Here is a 20,274-nt window from a genome sequence, read left to right on the forward strand (position 1 = left end):
CAAATTAAACACTATGTGTCACATGAAAAAGAAGAAGTTTCAAACATTCCCACTGTACTTTAAATCTTCTAACCCTCTAGGAAGCTGCACACAGAGATGTCAGTAAAGGAATCACAGTTGCAAAGCAAAAATCAAGAAATACTGCAACTCCAATTAGAGTATATATTTAGTGTAACTGTACAGTAAACAATCTATGAAGAGAGTCTTTCATATTTAAATAAAACTATGATTTTTAAAGGAAAAAGTTCAGACATTTGAAGTGCCCTTGAAAACGGCACTCCAGAGAATTTGCATTGGTCACTTGCACCTATCTAGTAGGTTTGCAAATCAGAAAAAATCAGATCTGAGATTGATTGTATTTGTTTGAGAAATACCAGAGTTGAATTAAAACACCACTAACCAGATGTACATTTAAAACTTGCAATAGGCCAGTTGAAATCTTATGCCTTTCTTTGAGTGTCTTGATATTTATTCAGGCTTTTCATTTTCTTATGTTTAAAAGGTTTTAGGATCTAGGACAGGGGTGGGCAATTGTTTGGGCCCATGGGCCACATAAGGAGTTTTGGTGAGCTGTCACAGGCTGGGTCACATCTGCCCTGCCCAAGGTTCCCTCTAAGGTGCACGCATGTGCGGCCGCGCACAACTAAAAGTGTGGCCGTGCACAACCTTTTCAAAGCCGCGCACCAGCAGAGGAGCTGAAGGTCAGCTCCTAGGCAAGGTGGGGTGGGAGCCTGGCGCGGGCTCTGCCGGCTCCAGGGAAGTGCTCCGCATCAGGGCTGGGGAGCAGAGCACTTCCCGGGAGCCGGCAGAGCCCACCCCAGCCCCCCACCCCAGCCTCCATCCCTGCCTTGCGTCACCTCGGGGAGGAGCCACTGCCTGCCCCAAGTGAAGCTCTGCTGGCTCTGAGACACTGCTCCGCTCCCCTGCATGGCCTCGGGGAGCGAGGAGGCATGTGGCATCAGGGCTGGGGAGCAGAGCAGTGTCCAAGAGCCAGCGGAGCCTCACTGGGGCAGACAGTGGCTCCTCCCCGAGGTGAAGCAAGGCAGGGATGGAAACTGGGGTGGGGGGCTGGCGCAGGCTCCGCCAGCTCTGGGGAAGTGCTTCACTCCCTGGCTCTCAAGTAGGGGAGCAGAGCACTTTCCCGGTGCCGGCAGAGCCCGCACCAGCCCCCAGCTCCTGGCTCCCGGCTTCAGCCCCTGGCCCCAACTCCCAGCTCCAGCCTCCGGCCCCAGCCTCCAACCCCCAGCTCCAGCCTCCAGCCCCTGGCCCCAGCCTCTTGGCTGCACCCTCTGGCCCCCAGTCCCCGGCTCCAGACCCTGGCCCCTGGCCCCAGCCTTCAGCCCCCAGCTCCATCCTCAGCCTCCAGGCCCTGGCCCCAGCCTCCGGCCCCCAGCCCCAGCCTCCAGCCCCCAACCTCTCAGCTCCAGTTTCTGGCCTCTGACCCCCAGCCTCCAGCCCCCAACCTCTTGGCTCCAGCCCCCGGCCTCTAGGCCCCAGCCTCCAGCCCTCAGCCTCCTTCGGTAAGTGTCCCACGCTGGACAGAGGTGGCGCACTCATGGACCAAGGCGGCGCACTCATGGACTGAGGCAGCGTGCTCACGGACCACTACTCCTTAGAGGGAACATTGGCCCTGCCCCCCTTTTCTTCCCTCCCCCCCCCCCAACAGCTCACCTAAACTCCTTAAGTGGTTCTGCTCTGCAGTCAGCCTAGCAGCTGCACAGACAAGCAAAGGGTCATGGAAGCAAAGGTCATGGAGTGGCATCTGGGAGCAGAATGGGCGAGCAGGCAGGGCTAGGACTGGGATTGTGGGGGGATGACAATGCAGGGCCGGGGCCTGGGGCAGAGCCACAATCCATTGCAGGCATGGCTTCCACAGGCAGGAGCATGTGGGGAGTAGATCATAGCTCTGCTTTGGGCCCTGGCTCTTCACTATCACCACCCAGCAATCCTGGGATCTCCATGGACACTGGCTGGGACCCATGCGGGCAGGTTGCGTGGTCAGGCATATGGGAGGAGGCTGCGAGCAAGCAGGGAGCTGCTTCTGGGACCAGGTCCAGGATCTTGGGGCAGTGACAGCATAGGGCCAGGGCTCGAGACAGAGCTGCAATTCGTTCCCCACATGTCCCTGCCCACAGAACCCTGCATAGGTCCCACCTCCAGTGGTGGGTGTGGGGCAGATAGGCCAAGGTGGCCAGGTAGTGGGGCTGGGTCCAGCAGCAGTGGCAGCTGGAGAAACTGCTGCCACTGGGGCTGCTGGGAAGCAAGTCCAGCAGCTGCACCATCTCAGGCCCACTGCATGCCTGGGGGTAATGAGACCAGCTGTAAATGCCATGGTCAGGGCTGTCCCCTGCACCTGGCCTGGGCTAGACCGAGGGACCCGCCACAGGCTGGACAAAATCTCTCAGGGGCCATATTTTGCCCACCCGGTTCAGCACCTAGGGTACTATATGCCTTATATTTTTATGTTAATGCCTTCTCTTTTCTCAGGCCATGCACAAATTGTCCATCTCCTATTAGAAAGAAACAAGTTTGGAACCATCCCATCTGATAGCCAAGGAGCAACACCCCTACATTATGCAGCACAGAGTAACTTTGCTGTAAGTAGGTTATGTCCTAAATGTAAATATCTTGAACTGTAAACATACATAAATTACTGTGGTTGAAATTGTATTCACAAAAACAAAGCTCTAGTTGTTTGTAAAGTAATATGAATCCAGTAGTGACTGCACAAGTTTGTTCACAATTATGTTGTATATTATGTATTGATTTTGAATTTTTTTTCAAGCCTAGATGCCATAAATATCCTATTTATTTGTATACCACATGCACCCTTTCCCAAAAATTAGCCTTCCAAAACGAGGGTGCATATCTCAATCAGTAAAACATTTGTTTCTGCTCAGAATAGAACCATGGAAGTGCTGTAAGATAGCTATTACTTCCCCCCCCCCCCCCCCCCCCGCCCTTCTCTTCCCTCTAGCAGCTAGATAGAGTCTGACAGGGACAGATCCAGAGGGTGCAGTGGTCCAATTGCATTCCCCTTTGATTCCTGTTCCACTCAAGGTTTAAAACCACCAGCCCAGCAGTGGCATTTCTATTCAGGCAGTGCTGAAAGAGTCAATTGAACAGTATAATCATGGGGATTATAGGCCACCTAATTCGAAGGAGGAGGTAGATGAGGCAGTATTCAAGCAGGTGACAAATCTTTCCAAAAGCTATGGGGTGCTACTGATGGGGGGCTCCAGGTTTCCAGACATCTGCTAGAAGAACAGTGCAGCCAAAAATAAAATGTCAAGCTAGTTTCTAACTTTGGGGGAGGACAACTTTATGTTCCACTAAGTGGAGGAAACAACTAGGTGATTGTAAACCTTGGATCTTATCCTGACAGACAGAGAAGTATTAGTGGAGAATATAACCATGAAGGTTAACTTGGGAGGAAGTAATCAGGATATGGTAGAATTCCAAATCCTGCAACAGGGAAAGCATGAAGCCAGCAAAATTAGGAGATTAGTTTTCAAAAAGGCTGATTTCATCTGATACAAGAAGCTAATGGGCATGGTGTCATGGGAGGATAGACTGAAGGATAAAGGTGCCCAGGAGGCCTGGAAGCTTCTAAGGGACACAGTATTTGAAGACCAACAAGAAACTGTCCCAATACAATGGAAGCACAAGAAGAATGACAAGAGACCAATATGGCTGTACAAGGAACTTCTAAAAAGCCTCAAATGCAAAAGGAAAGTATACAGGCAATGGAAGAATGGGCAGGTCACCAAAGAAGCATGCCAGGAAATATAAAGAGCATGCAAAGACAAAATCAGGAAGGCAAAGAACAAGCAGCATCTTGCAAAGGAGGTTAAGGACAACAAGAAGAGTTTCTGTAAGTGTGTTGGCCAGAAAAAAGGACCAAGGAAGCTATGGGTCCTCTATTAACAAGCCAGGGGTAACTCCTAACTGATGATGCAAAGAAAGCAGAGCTACTCAAAAGTTACTTTGCCTCAGTCTTCACAAAAAAATTAAGCTGCAGCCAAACACCTATCTGCATAACAAAGGGGGAATGCTGAGAGAGAAAATAACAAAAGAAATGATCACAAGGCTTTTTCTGGGTCTGAATTAATTCAAGTCAGCAGGGCCAGATGAGCTTCATCCCAGGATCCTGAAGGAACTGGCAGAGGAGATCTCAGAGCCCTTGACAATGATCCTCATGACATTATGGGAGACAGGCTAGGTGCCAGAAGACTGGAAAAGGTCCAATGTAGTGTCCCTCTTTAAAAAGGCAAGAAGGAGGACTTTGGGAACTACAGACCAGTTAGCTTCACCTTAATACCCAGGAAGTTACTGCAGCATATCCTAAAGAAGGTTTGCAGGCATCTAGCGGAGGAATGGCTGATCACAACCAGCCAGTATGGATTTATAAAAAACAAATCATGTCAAACAAACTTGAACTCTTTCTTCGACCAAGTAACTACTTGGGTGGATGAAGGGAATGCTGCAGATATAGTATATCTAGACTTTAGCCAGGCTTTTGACAAGGTCCTATACAACCTTTTCATAAATTGGAGAAATGTGGGCTAGATAAAACCATTATGAATTGAATACATAGCTGGCTGAATAGTCACAAGCAAATGGTAATTATTAACAGGTCCATGTCAGAATGGCAGGAGGTTTTAAGTGGAGTCTAACAGGGGTATAGTGGGTTCAGGGTTAATGCTTAGCTCAGCCAGTCAACTTAAGTCTCTCACTCTGTATGTTTGTTCCCAGGCACCCTTGCCACAAAGAAATCAATGTAAACCAGTCCTCAAAAAATACTCAGAAACACAGTCCATACAGGGCAACTCAGTCCTGAGGTCTCTCTTTAGACCCTGAGAAGGTGCTGCTGACTTCATGCTGCTCCCTCAGCACCTCAGTGCAGTCTTCCTTCTCTCTTGTGTAAGTTCCCCCTCCTGGTCGTGTGATGCTGCTGCCTGCAGCTTTGCAGCCTTGGGTCTTTTGCCAGACCCTGGGAGAGCCCTCGGCTCAGTTCTGCCACTGCTAGCCAAGCACCTTTTCCCTCTCTCAGTCTCCACACTCTGGCTCCTCTACCTAGGAGCCTTTAACTTGTTGTGGCCAATTCATTATCTTTTGCAGTTGGTCCAGTTCTCCTCGGCAGACTGCATAGATTTCATAGATTTCATAGACATTAGGGCTGGAAAGGACCTTGGAAGTTCATCGAGTCCAGCCCCCCACCTGAGGGGCAGGAAGTCAGCTGGGGTCATAGGATCCCAGCAGGATAAGCATCCAATTTTCTCTTGAAGGTGTTCAATGTAGGTGCTTGAACCACCTCTGATGGCAGGCTATTCCAGACCTTGGGGGCTTGGACAGTAAAGAAATTCTTCCTTATGTCCAGCCTGAAACAGTCTTGCAGTAGTTTATAACCGTTAGACCTCGTCATCCCTTGGGGCGCTCTGGTGAACAAACGTTCCCTCAGATACTGTTGGTCACCCCTGATAAACTTACAGGTGGCCATCAGATCACCCCTGAGCCTGCGCTTTTCCAGGCTAAAGAGCCTCATAGCTCTCAGCCTGTCATCGTAGGGTCTGTTTTCCTGACCTCTAATCATGCGTGTCGCTCTTCTCTGGACTCTCTCAAGCTTCTCCACATCCTTTTTGAATCATGGGGCCCAAAACTGGACACAGTACTCCAGCTGTGGCCTCACCAAGGCCGAATACAAGGGGAGAATGATGTCCTGGGATTTGCTTGAGAAGCATCTATGGATGCAAGCCAGCGTTTTGGTCGCTTTACTAGCCGCAGCATCGCATTGAAGGCTCATGTTCATCTTGTGGTCAATGATGACCCCCAAGTCTCTTTCTTCCATAGTACTAGCCAGGTTAGCACTGCCGAGCCTATAAGGATGCTGCAGGTTTTTCCTCCCACGGTGGAGAACCTTGCATTTTTCAGTGTTAAACACCATCAGGTTCTCGTCCGCCCATTTGCTGAGCCTGTCCAGGTCAGCCTGGATCGCCCTCCTATCTTCAGGTGTGGATGCTTTGCCCCAAAGTTTGGTGTCATCGGCAAACTTGGCCAGTCCGCTTCTGACTCCAATGTCCACATCATTAATGAAGATGTTGAACAATATGTGTCACAGGGCACCATGACGGTGGTCAGTTACCACCCTCTGGGTCTGACCACAGAGCCAATTTGCCAGCCAGCGGATCATGGTGGACCTAAGGCCACAATTGGCCAGTTTCGCCAAGAGCTGATCATGGGATACTAGATCAAAGGCTTTTTTGAAGTCAAAATATATGACACCAATCTCTTCTCCCTTGTCCAGGTGATAGGTCACCTGGTCGTAAAAGGAAATGAGATTGGTCAAGCAAGACCTACCCGCAACAAACCCATGCTGGCTATCCCTCAGGACGTTGGTGTCGGCCAGTCCATTAAGGATGGTTTCTTTAATAAACTTTTCTAAGACTTTCTCTGGGATAGAGGTTGGGCTGATGGGCCTGTAGTTTCCTGGATCCGCTTTCCTCCCTTTCTTGAAGATAGGCACCACATTGGCCTTCTTCCAGTCTTTGGGCACTACACCAGAACATCAGGAGTTCTGAAAGATCCATGCCAGAGGCTGGGCTATGATGCCTACCAGCTCCTTGAGTATCCTGGGGTGCAGATTGTCAGGGCCAGCTGACTTGAAGTATCCAGCCTCTCAAGGTGTTCCTTCACAAAGTCAGCATTGATGAAGGGCAGGGGATCTCCCTCACCCGGACCTCCCTGTCTCGTAGTGGGCATGGGCGTCCCATGAGACTGATGAAAGACCGACGCAAAGTACCCATTTAATAGGTTGGCTTTTTCCTGGGCATCAGTTGTCCCATCTGGTTCAGCAGGGGTCCAGTGTTGCCCTTGCTTTTCCTCCAGCTCCCCACATATCTGAAAAAGGACTTTTTATTGTCCTTGATACTCGAAACTAGTTGGAGTTCAGTTGCAGCCTTGGCTTTCCTGGTTTGCTCCCTGCAGGACCGAACCAGTGCAGAATATTCCTCCTTGGAAGTGAATCCTGTCCTCCATCCTTTGTAAGCCTTTATTTTTAGCCTCAGAAGGTCTGCTAGATCCCTGGAGAGTATTTTACAGAGTGACTTTGGGATTTTTTTATAAGGGATTTTTCAGTTTCAGCTAGGGAACACCAGGATTCCTGCTAGGGAGGCCAGTGGCAGGACCCTGCCTGCTCAGAACTGGCACCTTGGACCCAGCTGACTGTGGCTGACTTCCTGTCCAAATGGGGCCAGAAGAACATGCTTTGACAGTTCAAAGCAGGCCACCACACCTGGAACATCTTCCTGGAAATAGTTGCCCAGATGGCCGGGCAAGGGGCACACATGGCAGTAGTGCCTCACAAAGACCAACCCTGTAGCCACAGCCCACTGTAAGCTGGCCCAGAGGGGCAGATGCCTCTACTGGCTGTGCAGTCCCCATCCGGGTCTGGCAGGTGCACAGCACGTCACAGCCAGGCAGCAGCCCCCACTGCCAAACTGCTGCAGTGGATAAAGAGTGCAGAGAACTCTCAGGGCTGCTTCAGCAGTCCAGCTGGCACAAGGGGTAGTGTCCCTAGGTACCAACTGGCTGGGCCCCACAAGCTCCTGAGAACGAGTATCCCTGAACTACTTGCCAGGGCAGCTTTTTGTACTGATGGGGCCAGGACAGGGCAGCTTTTTATACTGCTGGGGACAGCACAGGTGCTGGTCCAGGGCTCTAGATCTCCCTGGCTGCAGATCCGGGAGGAGCCAGGCAGGGTTATTTTGCCCCAAGTGGCACAATTTGCTCCACAACAAAGTGCATGTCCATGCATGTGCAGTGAAGCAAAAAGCCCTGGCTCATATTTGCACCTCTTCTATTAGAGCTGTTGCAAGCGCATGTGCTTGCACGTGTGGATGTGCCCACGGAAGGAATTTTACCCCATGGTCAGATTGATATTGTGTGTGTGGGGGGGGGGGGGAGTGGAGGGGAAGGGTGGTGTTGCCTTCTTCTTGGCTAAAGGATAATTCCTTTGTACTTGCCTCCTGACCTAGCTCTACATTAATATCATATCCTAACGGATGCAAACATTCAATATCAATTGGCTAACTTAAGTAAATCCAAGCAGTCAGTCAGTTTTTTGGATAGTCTAGTTTGGATAGCTTTAGCTTGGCAAAGTGTTTGTTACTAGTTGTCTTTCTATAAGTTACTAAGCATATTACAATGATGTACAAAAAACCCCCTCAATATAAATGTCAGGGAAAAAAAGAAACAAACACAGGTCCTGATGGTAAATATCAAGTAGTATTTTAGTTCATCCAAGTGTAGCTTTATAATACTTACACATTTTTTTCTAGTTTTTCTGTTAATTTTTATTCCTACCATACTCAGCCTTAAAAACATCTCTGGTATTAAGAAGAGTAGCCACTGTTGTCAAAACAGCATGCATACTAGAAGCTGATAGTTCCCAACATGGAGTGTCACAAACTTCTGACCAAAGACCCCACAAAACAATACCAGGGGAACTACACAACCTCTTAAAGACTCCACCTCTAGAAATTCAAGAAAGGTTTCAGGAAAGCAAACTTCTACCCCTGGGAACTCAGACCAGGCACCTTTTACTTATTATCCAAGATCCACAGGCCTGGCAACCCAGAATGCCACTGTAACAACAAGGAAGTAACCTAGCTATTGTAATAACAGGAAAGTAGCTGGTTGACATGTGTTCAAAAGACCTTAGGAAATGGACTATAACCCATCCTACAGAGGAAAGCAAACCTCCCATACAGTCTGTGCCTGTATGATTTAGGGGGAAATTTCTTCCTGACCCCTAATTTAACAACTAGCCTAACCCTGAAAGGAAGAACAATACCATGTTTCAAAGAAAGGCAAAGAAAAAAAAAGCCAACCAAGAAGCTAGTAGCATCTGGAAAGAAAAAAACTTCCTTCCTTGCCCTAACTGGTGACCAGCCAAAGCCTTGTGTCTTGGGATTACCAGATCCCTTCCACACAACGTAAATACCTCTCTACCCTATTATGGGTATTACAGATATACAATTCCACATATCTCTCACACTGACTGCAGTGCTGGAACTCCCTATGCTAACATACTATCCATTCCATGAATGTTTACAGTTCCATCTGCAAGAGGTAGAGGTTCCTTGTCTTCACCACTTTGCTTGTAAAAATATTCTAAAACTTGCCATCTCTGATAGTTAGGAATCTTCCAATTTCCAATCTAAGTTTGTGTATAACCAGTTGGTAGCTTGTACCACAAAATTATTTTATGCTTAAGATAGTGACTGGCAATTGGGCGAAGAAAATGGCATCTCTCATTACATTCTTAAATCTATTGAAACTCTCCTTACATTAAGTTTTGTTGTTTAATACGGTGGTGTCAAATTCATTCAGCCCCATGGGCCAGATGAGTGGCATGGGCCTAGTTTACAGGCTGGATAGGGCCCATGGACTCCTTCCTCCCCCAGCACAATGGTTATGACACCCAATCCAGCTGGTATGGGACCCACACTACATGCAGTGCATATTCTGGAGCAGCCAGAACTGGTGTTGCATGTGATGTAGTTCAGCTGGGGGTATGCACTGGCCAGTGCCTGTGTGCACATAGTGCCTGCTCCAACTGAACTGCACCCACTCCGGGAACCACACTGCACATGCTACCTGCTCCAGCCAATCCAGAACTTGCACTGCATGTGGTGCTTTCAGGAACCATGTGCAGCTTGAGTCCAAAACTGGCTGTATCAGGCTCCATGTGCAGCATGTATCTCAGAGCAGGCACAGCATATGGTCCACTCTGGCCAGGGCAGGCACTGTGCATCACAGTACCTGCTTTGGCTGGTCTGGGATCCACACTGTACATTCCTACCCATACTATGCCACACATGATGCTCTGGGATCCTCACACATGAACCCAGAGTGACTCTGGTGGGTGCTACATGCAGCACATGTCCTGGATCCTGCACACAGTACTAGTCCAGCTGCACCATTCCTCATGTGGATCTGCTCAGACCCAGGAGCAGCACTGGGAGCTTCACAGGCTTCAAAGGCAAGAGTTCTTTTTTCTTTATTTATATAGTCTTTAGGGTTTGTCCTTTTATGTTTGTTTTCTCCACTTAGGATAAAGATTAAAAATGTAAGTATATTTTTGTTAAGTATATTTTTGCAAGTTGACTTGTGAATGACTAAAGTGCATATTTAATACTTCCTTTTTTCTCACTCGTCTCTCAGATGCTAATTCTTTTCATTTCTATCTTCAAGTTGTTTTTCTGTCTGTAGGAAAGAGCTATTTTAGTTATCTTTTCAAACCTTTGGGAACCTGGGTTTTTTCTGTTTTTTCTTTTTCTTTTTTTTCTTTTTTTTACCTTTATAAAAATACTGGAATACATTGGTTAAAAGAAGGGTTGAAATACTTGTCACAGACCAGCTGGGCACTGTGAGTGTATCAATTCTGTCGCAGGCCAACTGGGCACTGAGAGGGCATGAGCCACTGGGCTGTTCGGTTCAGTTTCGGATCGAGGAGGCAAAGTTGGGAGTGAAGTAAAGGCAAATTTATTATAGTTTAAACACATAACAGTTAACAGAAAGATAAATGCGATAAGCAGATAATGCAGTATTAAAAAGCTAATCGTAAATAATAACAACAGATAATAACGATAGATGGATCAATTCTGTCGCAGGCCAACTGGGCACTGTGAGGGTAGCAGCTACTGGGCTGTTCAAAACAACAGATAGACAGACATGGGTTGGCAACTTATCGATAGTCCCTTGATGCCAGGTGTGCGCCAAGTGATTCCAGCGAAGTCAGGTATCCCCTATCGACGCTGTCGGAGGGATTACTGGTGAAGGTCCCTTGATCAGGATCCGATCGTCACTCACACCGGGAGTCCGAAGTCCAGGTTTGGAACAGCAGTAACTGTTCTGTTCCCTCCTCCCTGCTGGTCACATGACACGCGCTTTTTATACCTAGTCTTATGCTAATCTGTTGGCTTTAGAGCCACTCACAATCTTGCCCTATAGCTGTTACCCTATGGGATTGAAAGGTGTTAAAAATTATCATAAAAGATTACTACCTAGACTCAGGTTTATCCAATAAGCAAATTATAACGCAGCACCTTTAGGTTTGAAATTGATATTACTCCGCCTAAGCCCAACCCTTTTAGGTTTCTCCGAATATGCTTTCTTGGGACTTGTTTTCCTGGAATGTGTTGGGTGTGCCAGGTGGTTGGATCCAGTTTTTATTGTCAAGGCTGAACCCTGAGCAAAAACCGTTAGGTCAGCTAATCTTGCAGCTACAGGTTCGCCTTTGGGGCCCAGTCAGTTCCACGATTAATACAAACAGTTAATTTTATCATTTTGGTTAAACTTATGACAGACAAGTTACATTTGTGGATTATGAATTTACAAGCTTTATATTAGCTAATATTACCTGTTACACAAAATACCAAATGCCTCCAAGAAGCACATATTTATTGCTTATTAATCCCTCTGGTTCTGGCCATCACAAATACTAGACCATAATGAGAACGTAAAATCATTTATTTATGATTCTGAGATTTGTGGGCAATATGTCTTGGCAGTATAAAGACTCAGTCATCTCATTGCTTTTTACTTTGCAAGATTTCAAGCATTGCAGAATTGAAGCAGGGTGCTGAGTTGTGAGGCTAATGTGTGGTATTTTGTACCACAGCTGGTGGGGGCCAAAACAAATGCACAGAGCAGTGAACATTTGCTCTCCTTTGTATGTGTTTTTCATGCTTCTCTTCATTATTTTTGAATCAGGCCTTTTAGAATAAACTGATCACGGATTAGACCTGTGATTCTCAACCAGGGTGCCAGGGCACCCAAGGGTGCTGCCAGATACTTTAAAAGATACTAGAAGGTATGAGGACATAAGCAAGGTGTGAGGAGTTAAGCTTATAAGCTATGTAGGTAAAGGTAAGTCAGATGTGTTGTCCCTGGCTGAACAATCTGCCCACCGCCACTGCCCAGCCCCTCTTCAAGGAGGTAAGCATTGTAATACCTGTATATGTTCAAATCTAAGATGACCCTGAATTCAAGATAACTTCCCAATAATTAGGTTCTATATGGGAATTTTATAAATTTGTTATAGTTTTGCAGGTATAGAATCTAACTATTGGAAGATTGTGTTAAATTTGTCTCTCCACTCCTACCCAGTGCTGCAGCAGGGAAGTAAGTGGCTGGGGGGGTCAGGAAGTCCCCTTGCCCTCTGCCTCCCCCACTTGTTCCCCCTGCAGCCTTCCTACCCCCCTGCTACCCCCAACTCCTCATAGCCTGCCCCCTCCCTTCTCTGCTCCTCCTCCAATACTGTCAGATGCTGCTTGGAACTCTATTCCCTCCCAGATTACAAAGTACAGTACGTGGAACCACAGTCCCCAATGGGCCACTCAGCAGTGTCAGTGCTGCTCATTTGCTGGGCAGGGGACAAAGTATCCATGTGCTCCATGCCTAGGAGGGAATGTAACTGAAGCTGGAGCTGAGCTGTACCTGATAGCAAGTGGGGGGAAGAGGACAGAGGGAGGAGAAGAAGCTGCAGAGGGTGGTGGGGCAGACAGCTGTCGTGGGTCTGACTCTGGCCCCAACCTGGGTTTAGGGCCAGAATCAGACCTGCAGCAGCTGTTTGCTGTGCTGTCTTCTTCCATCCCCACTTCTCCTCCCCCCCCAGCTCCTTGTGTGCTTTGTATGTGAATCTACGATTGATTGGGAGAGGGACCCTCATCTTAAATTTGAGTGAATATGGTATATGTGTTAGGGTGTTTTTTAATTGTGTATGACACAATTCACAAAAGTTATGGAGGGGTTCTTCAACTCCAGTGAAAGATGTCTCAAGTCCAAAAAGGTTGAGAACCACTGGTCTAGACACTGAGACCAAGATCTTATTCTGCCTGCCAGACATCTAAGGGCTTAGGGCTAAATTCTTTGTCATATTGACACATTGCCTACGTGGCGATTATGTAGCTGCATAACTGTCATATTTAACACTTACACACAGATTGGATTCTGTTTGCACATGTGATAGAATAGGGTTGCCCTGTGCATGCATCTGCTGGAAGTAGGGTGATGGCAGCAGCTGCTAGTTCTCCCACCTTTTAAACTAATGGGTATGGCACTTGCCAGTGAGTGAAAGACCAAGGTTCTAGGCCTCCCTTACCTGGAATGGGTTTAAACCTGCATCTTTTTAGTCCAAGCAAAATGATCTGACCACTAAGCCATAGGCTAGGCATTCCTTGTGAGCGCTCCTTCCTGACTTCTCAGTGGGTCATTTTAAAGAGGGGAGTAGAATCTGGGTCTCCTGCTCTCTTAGCAAATGCCCTAATCATAAAGCTAGTGGGCTAAAGCTGGAAAGTCCCTCCTTCAGTGTGAAACACCTGCTAGTTGTACTTTTTCTGCAGCTAACATTTCAGAGCTTATCTGACATTTAACATGATTCCTGAGCAATTCTGTTTCTCTGGGGCACATGTGTAGCAGAAGGGAAACAGCTACCTGAACCAGTGTAGCTAACTGAAAGATAGTATCCTTGATTCTGTTTTTAAAAAAGGGGGTGTACATTGTGATGGTGTCTAGAAGAGTAACTTAACCACCAAAATAAAAGCTAGGTGGGACTGAGATCACCTAACAGCTCTCTTGTGGCAGCTGGTTCAGGCAGCCAGATGGGAAAGAGTCATAGGGCCAGGATGAAACAAAGCAGCCAGGAGCCTGGCTTAGTGGCCCAGAGAGGTAGTGACTGTTCTGGGTGGAGTGAGTTCTGTCTCAGGGTTTGGGCTTTTCCCTAAATAAGTGATAGCATTCCTTGAAGATCACTAGCTTGCACCATGAGACAAGACATTATCCTTTTACTGACCTTCTACCCAGCCACAAAAACTAATATATACGGTAGTTTAATACCAAATAGAATGCCACAAGAGTGCTGGTCTGTGAAACATTAGATTCTGACACTGGCTGCAACCCTAAGTGAGCAGTGCATAAACTGTGCCACTGTACAAATTGCTGTAAGAAGCATTATGACTCAGATACACCTCTGAATCACGACTCTTGTTCAGGTCCCTCCCAGTAATAATTGACTGCTCAGTCATGCCAGCAGTTATTTATAAATGCATCTTACATCAGTCCTTTGAGGAAACCTAAATCCTATTGGCATTCACTGCACAACTGAATAGTCATTCTCACCTTCATGTTACTACAGTATTGAATATCTCTGCCCTTTTGTCATCTCATTCCAGTTCTCTCAGCAATATATTAAACATCTACAAGTTCTAGATCCTTTATTCTTTACTTTAAATTTCCTCGTGTTGAAATACTGCATCCATTTCACAGATTACTCACTTTGTGTATAAAAGTCATTATGAATAGGGTATGGACCAATATGAGCGTTAACAATAAGAGCAGTCCTGCCCCAGTGATCAGTGTAAGTTTATTGACTTCAACAGCAGCTGGATCAAGCCAATATTTTCTAAGTACTATCTAGTGTCAGCATCGTTTTTCCTGCTCTCACTCTCTTTTTAGATTTAGGTTTCATTTCTTTAGTTTTTAAAGTACAGTGGTTGTGTTTATCATCTCATCCTCTTTTATATTTCAACATTTTTATTTGGGTTTGTTAATAATTTCCTAACATAAATGTCTTCAAGAAAACCCAATTCATTGTCTCTGTCATCCTCACATATTTTGTTGACTGTTCTTTGCATTCACTTTTTTTCCTCACCTTTCCCACCTTTCAATATATGTGGTGGTCCTTCTAAACTTCCATGCTCCTTTTTCACATTTTTGCTTTAGAGGTTAGGTTTTTTGTGATATATTTTATTGGACCAAGTATATATTTGGGAGAGCTTTCAGGATCAAATGCCCTACCTCAAGTCTGAGAAAGAGGCAGACACAAGCTGAGCCATCTATCAGAGTAAAGCTTCCATTGCAAATACAAACAGTTTGCTTGGAGGATGGAAGAGGGCTGTGAACTAGGAGTGAAGATGTGTTATAAGGAGCTGTAATGAGACCAAAGACATGCAGTAGAACAGGTAGTCTAGTTAGTGGCAAAGTCAGGCCATTGAGGAAAGGAGAGTGTAGTTTAGGCATTATTATTTTATGTGGTCTACCTAGTGCATTAATTAAATCAAGTGTTTACTTCTGCTTCTTCTCTACTCTATCATTTTTAATAAAGGCTTTACTGCTAAGTCATGCAAAGTAATTCTTGCCCTTGCTTGCTTACTTTAAAATTGAGATGAATCTCCTCTGTAATACAGTCACAGGAACAGGAAAAAATGGCTGGAGGACAATGCAGAGGTTTCTGTATCACTGGGCACATCTACATGTGCAGTTAATGCTATTTGACTGTACTACGCAGTAAATTTGTCTACAGTAAATTTACTACCTGCATATGGGATGTTATAAAAAAAAAAACTTTAGTCTACTGCATATGTAAAAGCAAGTGGTAAATTTAGTGTGCAGTAGACTAATTTACTGCATAGTAAGTGCCTGCACATGTAGGCAGTGATGCTTTACTGCACAGTAGATTAGTATACTGCACAGTAAAGTATCTCATATAAACATGGCTAATGGGAGCAGAACCCCAAGCTAGAATCCCAGGTCCCCTCCTTTCTAAGCTAGCAGCTACATATGTGTCCACACTGCTGGGAAATAAAATGTTTCCCTGCACTTAAAGTGCCACAATTGCCTTAATTAAAAAACTGCCACTTAGGTGACCACAGGGAAATAGAATTCCACTTTTTTGATTCAAAAAGAAAATGTAAAGTATTGCACACTTTGCTACTAATACAGTATCAGTACCACAGCATTTGTAATGGGCCATCAGAGTTCAGAAAGTGAGTTCTTCTGACTTGACAGTTTCTTCCCCTAAGGTGGTGTTTACTATTCCTCCCTTTACTACCAGAGCTTACCCAGAATCATCATTAGTTAAACAAGTGGGTTTGTTTGGAAGGGAGTTCTTGTTATCCTGCATGTTAGATTTTAAGGTCAGAAAACGATCATTAGAGCATCTCAGTCTGAACTTTTGTGTATCACAGACCATTAAATGTCACCCAGTTACCCCTACACTGAGCCCAAAAACTTGTATTTATCTTTGGAACAATATAACTTGCTGAGTTTCAGTCAGTGGGGGCCTGGAAGCTCAGAGCATGCACATCAGCCAGGGAGCCAGAGGTAAGATTTCTAGCTGAGAGAAAGCCAGAAGGAGGGATTTCTGCGTTTATGTTTTAAACTATTTGGGGGGGGAGGGGTGTTCTTATAATATCCCATTTTTAAAGCTGTAATGCAATCACTGAGCCTGAAACTAGAAATAAATGGTCCATAATTGAGAGCTTGAAACAAAACCCATCACCACAAAAAGAGTTTTTCTCTTTAGTTAAAAGAGACAGTCTTCAAATATGTCAGTTATAGAGTGCAGAGCCTGGTCTTGGCTACAATGATTTGTCATCTTTCTGCTTACTATATTTCAGTAATTCAATAACCCCATTACTGTATTAAATAATAATAATAGTGTTTTATTTGAGAAACAAGTCATTTGTCACATAGTAAATATGTTATAGAATAGCCTAGTGTTGTTTGATAAATTAAATGAGTCATGTAAAGTCCTATCCAAATTTGAAAATAGAAATATTTTCTCATACGCTGTATTTCAACATGATTTTTGCTATCACTGTTGTCCCATTATCTCCTTCACAGTGATGGTTGTATTTTGTACCTTCTTTTGATACATGTGCCATTTTAAAATAAAATGAAGTAAAAAAAAGAGTAAGACATAAAATCAAAAACGAGTTGGAAGCAAAATAAGAATAATTACAAGAAAAAGCATAATAACACAATCAAACAGTGACCAGGGCTGATAATTCTCTGATACAACATTAGTGGTGATATTATGAGCCAGGAATGTTGTTATGAGACTTTACTGTATTCAACCTTAAGAAGGAAAAATGAAGCTTTGTTTTGCTTCTTCAGAAAAACTGCTAAGTAAGACAAAACAATAGTTTCTTCTGTCATTACAGACTTCTTTCTATGTTAATTTCAATAGCATTCTTATTCAGGGATGTTTTCTTGCAGGAAACAGTTGAAGTATTTTTGAAATATCCCTCTGTGAAAGATGATCCAGACCTTGAGGGAAGAACATCCTTTATGTGGGCGGCTGGGAAAGGCAGTGATGATGTTATCAAGACTATGCTAAACTTTAAAGTGGACATTGATATCAACATGACAGATAAATATGCTGGCACAGGTAAGGCATGATTTACAGTAAAGAAAAATTAAATGCCTGCATTAATGCAAAAAAAACCCCAAACAAACTAGAAACAGTTATAAATTATTACATATACATAAAAACCTCAAAATGGAAACTCTTTGGATCATCAGGTCCTCTCTCCTGCACTCACAGGCAATCACCCAAAAATACCCTAAAACCATCACATCAAACGCTTACCCACAATGAGCAGGAGCACTCTCCAAAATGCCGAGGACTGCCTATAATTTCCCAAAAGTAAAAGCAAGGGAGATAAACACACTGCCAGTGCCCTGCCACTGCAATGTCAGGGAAGTGGTTAGTAAATGTGTGCTTAGAAGATCGTAGGCGAAGGACCAAGCCCTACATTGCTGTAGAAGGCCAAAATCTTCACAGTCTCTTTCAATCTGACCTAGGGGAAAAAAATCTTCCTGATTCCATAATTGGTATGACTGTGAATAGAAAAGCAAGGCCCTTTTCCATGAGCCTCTGATTTTTCTGAGTACTGGTGGGTGCCACAGCATACCCCAGCAAAAAGCACCCAGTCTTCGCTGTGTCTAGCATCCCAGTGGAATGTGGAAAGATAATCCAGAAGCCAAGTAGCATTCACAAAGGGAAAAAAATCCTTCTTGCCCAAAATTGGAAACCAGCAAAAGCCCTGAGGCTTGAAATTGTTAGACAGCTACAATGCTACAAGAGTTTTCTCTGTACCCCAATATGGGGACTACAAATTCAGGATTTGACAAATAACCAGGGATCCTGGTTTTTTCTGTTTAAAAATCGCAAATTCTCTGATTTAAAAAAAAACAAATTCTCTGATTAGAAAACCCCAAATCTGTGTTTTTCCATAATTAAAATGAAAAACCCCCACTATATATGTATAGGTATCAGTTGAACACAATGTTTTATTGATATATTTACAATTTTAAAGTGATGTGGAAGCCTACCAGTGCCTCAATCATTATAATAAAATTAATGTTAAATACCTGTATATTTTGGCATCTGATTTGTGTTTTTTTATCATAGAAAATCAGAGCTACCCCTGCCCCCTTCATTCACCAGGATGCGGGTCCACCTGCAGCTGTCCCCCTGCCCCCACTTTGTGGGGCTGAGCAGCCCTGATATGCCAGTGCCCTGCCCCTGCCCATGCTGTTGCCCCCTCACACTCAAGCCACAGCCCCCCCAGCCCTGCTGGGGCCCTTCACTCCCAACCCACAGTCCCCTGGCCCTGCTGGTGCCCCTCACTCCTGACCCATAGCCCCCTGGCCCTCTAGGTACCCCTCACTCCCCATCCACAGCTTCCTGGCCCTCTTGGTACCCCTCACTCCTGACTTATAGTCCCCTGGCCCTGCCAGCCCCCTCACTCCCCAAACGCAGTTTCCCCACCCCCCAGACCTACTGGTGCCTCTCACTTTCAACCCACAGCCCTCTGGCCCTGCCAATGCTATTCACAGATTCATAGATATTAGGGTTAGAAGGGACCTCAGCAGATCATCAAGTCTGACCCCCTGCCCCTGGCAGTAAAGAGCGCTGGGGTCAGATGACCCCAGCCAGCTGCTTGTCCAGTCTCCTGTTAAAGACCCCCAAGGTAGGGGAGAGCACCACCTCTATTGGGAGCCCATTACAGATTCCGGTAACCCTTACCATAAAAAAGTTGTTCCTGATATCTAACCTGAATCTGCTCTCTGTCAGTTTGCGGCTGTTATTTCTAGTTACTCCAGGGGGTCCCCTGGTAAACAGAGTATCTCCTATCTCTTGCTGTCCTCCCTGATGAATTTGTAGATGGCCACAAGATCACCTCTCAGCCTTCTTTTGCAGAGGCTGAAGAGATTCAGGTCCTTCAATCTCTCCTCGTAGTGATTTACCTGCAGGCTTCTAACCGTACGAGTGGCCCTCCTCTGAACCCTCTCAAGGTTATCCACATCCCTCTTGAAGTACGACACCCAAAACTGGATGCAGTACTCCAGCTGCTGCCTCACCAGTGCCGCATAGAGGGGAAGTATTACCTCCCTGGACCTGTTTGTGATGCACCTGCTAATGCATGATAAAGTGCAGTTAGCTTTGCTGATCACTTCTTCACATTGATGACTCATGTTCATCTTGGAGTCAGCTATGACTCTGAGATCCCTTTCTGCTACAGTGCTGCTGAGAGGATCGTCTCCCAGCCTATAGGTGTGCTAGTGGTTCCTTCTCCCTAGGTGCAGCACTTTGCATTTGTCCTTGTTGAACTGCATCCTATTTTGTTCTGCCCACTTCTCCAGCCTGTCCAGATATGGCTAGATTCATTCCCTGCCCACTAGTGTGTTTACTTTACCCCATCATTTGGTGTCATCCACGAATTTGGACAGAGTGGTCTCCATGCCCTCATCCAAGTCACTGATGAAGGCATTGAACAGCACTGGTCCAAAGACCGAACCTTGGGGAACTCCGCTGCCCACATCTTTCCAGGTTAATGCCAGCTGATCCACCACCACTCTCTGGCTGCGTCCCATTAGCCAATTTGCCACCCTCCTGACTGTGTAATCATCTACATCACAGCCGCTCAGTTTATTTATGAGAATAGGATGAGATACCATACCAAAAGCTTTCTTAAGATCCAGGTAGATGATATCTACCTCATCCCCTGCATCTAAGCATTTTGTGACCCAGTCATAAAAAGAAACAAGGTTAGTCAGGCAGAATCTACCTGCTATGAACCCGTGCTGGTTGCCCTTCAGCATTATTTTTTTGAACTCCCACAAATGTGATCCTTAATAATTTTTTCAAAAGTTTTCCCAAGGATAGAGGTGAGGCTAACTAGCCTATGGTTACCCTGATCCTCCTTCCTCCCCTTCTTGAAAATAGGGACCATATTGGTGTTTTTCCAATTCTCTGGGACCTGACCTGAGCACCATAAGTGCTCAAATAACTGTGCCAGTGGTTCTTTTTGATGCTAGCCACTTCCTTCAGCACCGTGGGATGAAGATAATCCGGGCCTGCTGACTTAAACACATCCAGCCCCTCCAAGTGTCCCTTCACTAAGTCGGCGCTAACAGTTGGTA

General features: G+C 45.6%; 1 protein-coding gene across 2 annotated transcripts in view; it reads left to right on the forward strand.

The window, feature by feature from the left end:
• Positions 1–20,274, forward strand: part of INVS (inversin) — a 227,694-nt gene that overhangs the window by 121,583 nt on the left and 85,837 nt on the right. For both annotated transcript variants that reach the window (XM_014603023.3, XM_019485218.2), the window contains exons 7-8: positions 2,488–2,597; positions 17,062–17,233. In XM_014603023.3, the coding sequence (XP_014458509.1) occupies positions 2,488–2,597; positions 17,062–17,233 (282 nt within the window). The remainder of the gene's footprint in view (positions 1–2,487; positions 2,598–17,061; positions 17,234–20,274) is intronic.

Source organism: Alligator mississippiensis, chromosome 5, assembly GCF_030867095.1.
Source record: "Alligator mississippiensis isolate rAllMis1 chromosome 5, rAllMis1, whole genome shotgun sequence".
NCBI lineage: Eukaryota > Metazoa > Chordata > Crocodylia > Alligatoridae > Alligator > Alligator mississippiensis.